Genomic DNA, 8,054 nt, shown 5'->3' with positions numbered 1-8,054 from the left:
CCAATGAGATGAAACAAGCAACTTAAAATTTGATCAAAAACACTTTGATCCCACCCATTGAGCACGGAGATTGAAAACAGACGCAGTATCATCTCTCAAATTCAGATAACGGCAACTATGGATGAGAGAACATGTTGTGTTTTCTCTTCATCGAGGCAGAGCATCGACAATATTTGGCCTCAATCAACGTAAAACTGAACCTATTATTCAAAATTTTTTGCTTGGATCTGATAAGAACTCATTTTCGTCTGAGTCTTCAGCCTGGTTTAGATGACCTTTTGTCATAGTTGCCTTTAATTATTTTTAAGCAAAGACATCTCTATTTTTCAGTTCTCTCGTCACAGCGGCGTCTCTCCGCGTACGAATGAAGACCAAAAACCGAGAACTCAAAGCTTCTGGTCCTCATGCGTCAGTCAAAAACGAAACATGCGCAGGTCCTTCACAACTCAACGACCGCATGAATAATAACCTCCAGACCCACGAGAAAAAACACACCAAACAGGAGCATCTCTTTTCAAATGAAACGAATTGATGAGCAACATTCGAACGGGATTGAAGTTGATAATGGCGGCGGAGCTGATGGCTCAAAATTGTCCAACGCAAGTTGCTCGGAGCATGAACCAATGGCCAAGCAGAACAGTAACAGTTCAAATAGAGTAACACCTAAGGATGTTAAGGTAATAAGATCTCACGGTGACCTCTAAATTTTTAGGTTAACTGTCCTCGAACTTTGTATTGATATGACGAGTCGCTAGTGGTTATTCAACTAATATAAAATAGATCACCAGTTTCGTAATCTGTTAAATGCAGAATTTTTAATTGTTAGAATCATTAAACCAACAAATAAATTTCAGACCTAAATTCATTGATAATTTTATTTTTTTGCTCCATCGAAATTCATTTTAGCGTGTCAAATTTATTTGTGAACTATTATAGGAAGCAAAAATATACGCAACGCCCGTAAATGGACAATAAGCAGCTACTTTACAACACTAAAAAAATTTGAAGCAAGCAGGTTTACAGGTTTCCAAAAAATAAAAAGTAACCAAAAACAATTTTCTTGGATTTTTACATAAATGGATTTACTGAATTAAATTCTTCGACCTATATAATAGGGAAAACTTGATTATGTGGCTAATGTTCACAAATTTCAATACACTTGGCGTTCTGGTTAATCGAGTGACCAAACGTGTCCCCACTTTTCACGGTTCATATATATTTTCAACGTTGGAATTTAGTTACGCAAAACGTGGAAATGAGTTATTTATATCGCGGAAAGGGCTGACATTTTGACACAAGCATGTAATTTGCCTATTAAGAATCGCCGAATTTCATTAGTTATTATTGAGACCAAATTCAAAGACTCATCTGTTCTTGTGAACAGTGCTATGCGTAATAGTAAAGTCGCTTACTGTCTTCGTAATCCACTAATAGTATCGAAAGGGATATTTCTGAAATTATTTACCTATATGGCTTTCTTTCATTTTGACTATTAGATACCGTAATCGTAGGATGACGTAGACATGAGTTGCTTATAGCGTGGGAACTAGTGACTCATGGCGTGGAAACAAGCTTAGAACTCTAAAATTAAAACTTGGTTAGATAAGAATTCCGACAAATCGAGAATGTATACATGATTTTTCAGACATTGGCCACGTAAGGAGTTGTCCGAACACGTATTTAAAGACTAAAAACGATTTAAATTTTCCTCATATTTTCATTGGGGTTTTATTGCGTAGCAAGACTTTCATTTCTTTGAGTCCTAAATAATCATTTTTAACGCTTCACAAAGAATTATAAGGATGATGTCTAAAGAGAGAAAATTTCTTGACGTCTAGAAAAACTTAACAATCTGTTCAGGCATTCCGCTTGTACGCTAATTAGAATAAGTTATGATCAAGAGGTTTTCTGTTAAATTTGTTGGCAGCATAATGTGAACCTGAAACATTTATTGAAGAACTCTTGAGAATGATAAAAAAACGGATTAAGTTTTCGGAAAACGGTCAAGCAGTTGCTTTTATTATCAATATGAATGATTATTGCTAATAGTGGTAGATATTTTTTCATTGTAATATCAAAAAATTTGTGCCCTCAACAATTATAAAGTATGAAACAATTTCTTTTTGATCCTGTTATTTAAATAAATAAGAAAAAACCGAGGTCTTAAAAATCTTATAGTAAATTGATTTTTGTCTTAAGAGAAAGTGACTCCGTGAGTGATAAAATAGTATCAAGCCACGAGAGATTTTTCTTTAAAGTTCATTTTGCATTTTGCGTCAGCGCAGTTTAAAAAATAACAAAAGTGTGGATCTACAACAGCCCACTGAAAATTTACAAAATGGAATCTTGAGATGATATGACGTTTATTGATTTTTTATTATAGTTATACTATTATCGTTCCTGCCCTCCAATAGATGGTGTTTAGGCTAGTTAGCACACTAGATCCCGCAATTAGAGAGACAAATTTCGACAATCAGTTGTGTTCAAACATTATCAGCGTAAACTAAAATATTTTTTTTTGAAAAATGAGAAAAAACTAATAGTTTTTAAGTTTTGAAATTTCTACTGCTTTTCATGCCACGATGACTTTGAACTGTGGTTTAATTTAATGCCTAATTATAATATCAATTTATGGAATCCTGTGGTCATAGTTTTTTTTGGCCGTTGTGTTTTAAGAAATTTGAAGAAGTTGACTTGTAAACTAATTGGCGAAAGACTTTCGAAAAAAATTTGTGAATTTTTTATTGATGTGATTTGATTTTTGTTTCTTTATCTCTGGCGAAAATTTTTTAATTGGTTTTGGGTTCGAATTTTTTGTCAAACTCTATTTTTGTAGATTCTCATGAGTTATTTGAATCACATTAATTGCTGCGTTGGTCAGATTGCTGTTGGTTTCTAAAATACATCTAGATTATTTTGTCAAAAGACACATTTGTCAAAAGTTGACAGTTTGTTTCTGTTTTGTTCCAAGGCTATTGCATTGATCTCTAGATTTTAGCTTCTTCATAAAAGGCTTCTTAACAAATTCTAACTGTCTTTGAGAATAGAAAATTTGGTCAAAGTTCGGTTTTAAAATATGTTTCTTTTTTAATTGATAAAAACAGTTTCAGGGGATATTGCAAAAAAAGGTGGCGAACGTTGGGGGCTTTCGAGATGGTTCATTTCTCTTTTTTAACCTCTTTTTCACCCCTTTTCATTTAACACCCTATCATTTAACCCCGATTTATTCAACCCCTCTATCTTTTCACCCCTCTATCATTTCACCCCGATTTTAATCTTTCCATAAAATAAGGATTACTAAATTAGCAATAGAATCATTTGGCAATGCCTCGCGGGCTTGAGACTTGGGACTTGATATGAAACTATCACATCCGAACGTGGGATTAATTTATCCACTTAATTATGACAAACATGCCTTTAATGTTGACTGCTAGGATTGACGGGATGAAATGATAGAGGGGTGAAATAATAGAGGAGTTAAATGATAGAGCGGGCTAAATGACGTGGTGTTAAAATATGCGGGGTTAAATGAATTGGCGTGAAAAGAAGTAGAACCCTTATAACGTGACCACAAAAATTGGTCCTCCTATCTTTAGAAATCAGCAAAATCAGAATGATAACTCCTCCGTCTTGCTACTGAACTTCCTCCACTTCCTTTTGCAGAGCTTAATAACACTTAACAGACCTTTTATGTCTGTTCAATAATTATCTTCAATAGTTACAACAGTAACTTGATTTTAAACTTTTGTCAGGACAGTGGCCACAAAACTGAATTTGACCGTCTGATTCAATATTACTCTGACAACCAAAAATTTCCAATTACACTTGGGCATAATTAGGTTTGAACTCAATTCACCTCTAACTTTTTATATATTTTTGCGTTCACTACTACCTGTGTTTTTATTCCGTCTGACATTTACCTTAAAATTTCCACAGAAGTTTCCGCAACATTTTATAAACAAAGTGGATCTATTTTTAGGCTCTATTTCAACATGTATTTAATATTCTATACTATCTGACGCAATTCTTTACATTAGATCACGCCTTTTGCCTTCGGGTTTTTTCAGGGTCGCTTATTTTTTCTATAAATAAGGCCGATCAATTTGTAGGCGCATGTTTCAAAATGGCCTTGGTATTTTAGACAACCCCCCCCCCCCCCTAATTGGGGTAAATTGTAGTAAAATTGATGAAGGTGGTCTTCTTTTTTTAGCTGACCAAGGCTCTGTTGATAGTGGCGACAGCCTATGTCATTCTCTGCACTCCCTACATAGCGTACCACCTTTTATTCCGAATATACATGTGAGTATAACACACTAAGATATCCCATCATTCGCTCTTCTAAGATCCTGTTGAAAATTACAGGTTTCCACATCTATGGATTTTCCATGATCAGAGAAACAGTGGCCAACAATCCCCCCACCCCCCCCCCCCCCCCCGCGCAAGGGGCTTGTTTTAGTCATAAAATTTTTCTACCGGATATGGGATCCCAACCCGGGTTTACATACGAACGTCTTATATATTAAATTTTAATTTGGAACACGCACTAGTAGACCGGAGTTGAAAAGAATAGAATTTAAACAAGAAGATCCAAAATCCGAATTGGTCCAAAAAAAACTGATCACTGATCCGAATAATAATAATGATAAAATAATATATGGTTCATTTTCTGTTATCAAGTAATGCAAAAGAAGTTAATTTATTGTTTACAAACATATGTATAATGAAGTTGAACAGAAGAAACGAGAGCACCATTAGATCATCAGCTGATCCGTTTCCAGGTGCCTCGCACGGAGCCTGAAAAAAGAGTATATGAAAATTCTGGTCTTTCCAATTATGAAGACCCCTAGCTTATAGGTCATATACTGAATAGACCCTATCCCCTGCCCTCAATTACCCTAAATATACCATAATGAGGGGGAGGGGGGCTCCAATAAGAAAGGCCCTAAAATTGTTGACACCATTATCCACTTTTCCAATTTTTCTCGGCCACTTCTCAATCAAAACGTCTCCAACACTTCTTTTCTTTTCATATGCCCCCTCCCCATCATCCCCCCCCACCCCGCCTGCGCCTCTCCTCTTGGCACATGCCCCCTCCCACCCTTCCTCCCTCCCTCCCTCGCTCTCTCGATCCCCTCCATATCCTGATTGCCCCCTGGTACTTAATCACGAAGTACCAATTCAGCCCTCCCCGAAATTCTCAAAGAAATGAGGATAAAAGGCTATCATCATGTCAAAAGGATTCCCTCTGTTTTAACATTACCATTACCAAGATAATAATGATGATGATATAACGTTGATATACCCCTACTGGGCTAGTATTACAAGTGGTGGTGGTGAGATATTTAATAACCAGCCTTTTAACCAGCATAACTAATACACCCCATTCACCCAGACACGAGAAACGGGAATATCAACCAACCCCCTAGGGAAGTACAAAGTGAATTTGAAAGCAGCGGAATTAAATTACTATATTTTCATCATAAACGAAACCCGATATTGTATATGTGACCTTGCAGCTCATTTAGCGTTCAAATAGGGCTGGCAATGAACAAACGGCTGTTCAATCCCCGCCCCATTTTCTAAGTGCCCAATTTTTTTGGATATTTATTTCGTCAATAAATGCTAAGTCATGCGAAACTGGTTGTTTGCTTAGATAATACCTGGTTTCCGCTTCGATTTCATTCTTTCTGAAATCATTATGGAACTGTTTCCGCCCAAAAAGACCCCCCCCCCACCACCAAAAAAAAGTTTTTCTTTCATTTGAAAATATGAACAAACGGATGCGCTTTTTTTACCACAATACTGGTTTATGTAGTCTGATAGGATGAGAATTAGGCATTGCAATTAATAAAGGCTATTATTATGGTGTAATAATGTCAACTGTGGATGTTCATATTCAAGGAGGAGGAGGGGGTGGAAGGTGGAGTACCATTTCAGTGTTCAATAAAAAAAGTAAAGTTGCCTTCTTCAAATTAAAATTAATGATAAATACAGGCGTCAGGTTCTAGCTGTTTGTTTTTCGATGGTAAAATGCCAAAATAGGAACTTTAACAAAAGTAAGGGAAAAGTAAGCACAATTAAAAAAGCTAAACTATTTAATTCTCTTCTGATAAAAAATATTATGCAAAACAATTTGAAAAGCAAAAGTTGAAGGAAACGTCACACAGTTGACTAGAAATTTCTACGGTGAATTAATTTGGATTTTGGACTTATTTAATCCGAAAAGGATCTGACAAGGAGTTAGACTAAAATCTTCTGCAGTTAATTTCGAGCAAAATTAATCAAGACTTGATAAGTTTAATTTAGTTTAAAGTGTAGTGCTTGAACAAAACTTACTCATATTAGAAAATTTTCTAATATACTAAATTATATAAAATAAAAAAATTACAATTAGAAACGCTTGGTTCATAAACGATCATTGTTATCCGAATCACCAATGGGAACCACACTCGCTTCCTTCTTGAAAAAATTGTTTGAAGTAATACTTCCTGTTCTTGCATTCAGATTTTTCCATGAGAGTAATGGTTCCAATTAGTTGCTGCCCCGGAAACTGTAAACTTTAGATTTTTTTCGACGAAATTTTAAAAAGTTCAAAATGGTTCTTATAGTTAAACTGAAGCCAAGCGGAATACAGCTTTCAGTCGAGCCCCACAACTAGTGGATAAGAAGGCTATTAAGCAGTAAAAATTAATAAACTTCTGCCACATTTTCCAACCAAGTTCTTTATTGATTATTTTCCTAGTGTCTCAGAAAACAAAGGTCGGGCACTCAGTTTTGGTTTCCCACTAATAATGCATTTCAACTATGCACTTATAGGTCAAAGTAATGGCAGTGGTCACCGTATTGGTGAGTGGTAAATATAAAAATCTTATAATAACCAATGGATGCTATCTTTACAAAATACTACACCAAATTTTATCTTTATTTTTGTTGCATTTTTTGCACGAAAACATGAAAATTCAAAATTTTATTCAAAGTTTTTTTTTATTTTGCGCGCCTTAATAAACAATGCTCTGTAGTCATTCATCAAAATTTTCATTGTTATCCAGATGAGAAGCGAAAAATTATGTTTTCAAATTTTTTAAATGTTTCTGTTTTCTTTTCTCAAAACGACAACATTTTTAGACCGACTACTCAGCACTGGTTACGTACTTGCTGACTTGTTAAAAGTTTTCTCATATTCCCAGTTTCCACCAAATCACATATTGCTTAGCTATATTTAGAAACAACTTCAATCTCAAAACTTGTGATATAAAAATTTTCCCCTTAAAATGCGTTTCAAAAATACACCCCTGGAAAAATTTGCGGGCCAACACAGTAAAAATAAAGATATAAAGAAAGTAAAGAAAATGAAACATTGTGAGACCAATCCCCCAAACGTTCAACTATTACCAAAAGTATTTCACCTAATCATTAACGAAAGCTATCACAGCTAACGAAGGCATTTTTTTAATCGAAAAAAGATCTTATTTCTTTACTGTTTTTGTCTGTTTTCCGCAAAAACTGAACTGAAAAACTGAGGACTTTTGAAAAGCATTTTTTCACAGTTATACGGCATATATTAACTATTTCAGGTTAGCTCTAGGTTTTAAAAATTCTTACCAGAAAACAGATGAGAAATCGACTTTTACAGTTTCCGAGTAAAATGTCAATAGATAAACTACTTTCATTTTCTTTTCCTTTAAAGTTTTTATATTTTGTTATTCTATGTTCTAAAAAAATCTTTTCCAATTGCATGACACTTGATTTGTTAGTAATTAATCCATTAATACGTCTGATTTTGTCCATCGCAATATTTTTATTAGCTCTCAAACTAAGTTCGTAGCAATTATATTAGTCCTTTCGGTCTTTATTATGCGATTTTTTGCATGACCGATTTTTCGTCTGACGCTTTTGACTTTTCGTCCTTAAAAACGGGATAAACAGGAGCAGTGCCCAGTGGGCATTAAGTGGTCTTAGGGCTTTTCAGCTCAAACTGATTTGGAGACTTATACTTATGGTGTGAAGGGCGGTTCTTAGAGGATGAAGATACCCCACCCCCACTGTTGACCTCC

The 8,054-nt window shown here is 35.0% G+C and overlaps 1 protein-coding gene across 1 annotated transcript in view; it reads left to right on the top strand.

Annotated features, from left to right (window-relative positions):
- Positions 1-329: 329 nt before the first annotated feature.
- LOC142353157 (uncharacterized) overlaps positions 330-8,054 on the top strand; it is a 34,726-nt gene continuing 27,001 nt past the window's right edge. Inside the window, exons 1-2 of the mRNA XM_075405367.1 lie at positions 330-677; positions 4,211-4,299. Coding sequence (XP_075261482.1) covers positions 519-677; positions 4,211-4,299 — 248 coding nt within the window. The 5' untranslated portion in view covers positions 330-518. The remainder of the gene's footprint in view (positions 678-4,210; positions 4,300-8,054) is intronic.

This window comes from Convolutriloba macropyga, chromosome 14, assembly GCF_964194025.1.
Source record: "Convolutriloba macropyga chromosome 14, txConMacr16.3, whole genome shotgun sequence".
Classification (NCBI taxonomy): Eukaryota; Metazoa; Xenacoelomorpha; order Acoela; family Convolutidae; genus Convolutriloba; species Convolutriloba macropyga.
Note: the sequence above shows the minus strand (reverse complement) of the source record. Positions and strands in the feature narration are given on the sequence as shown.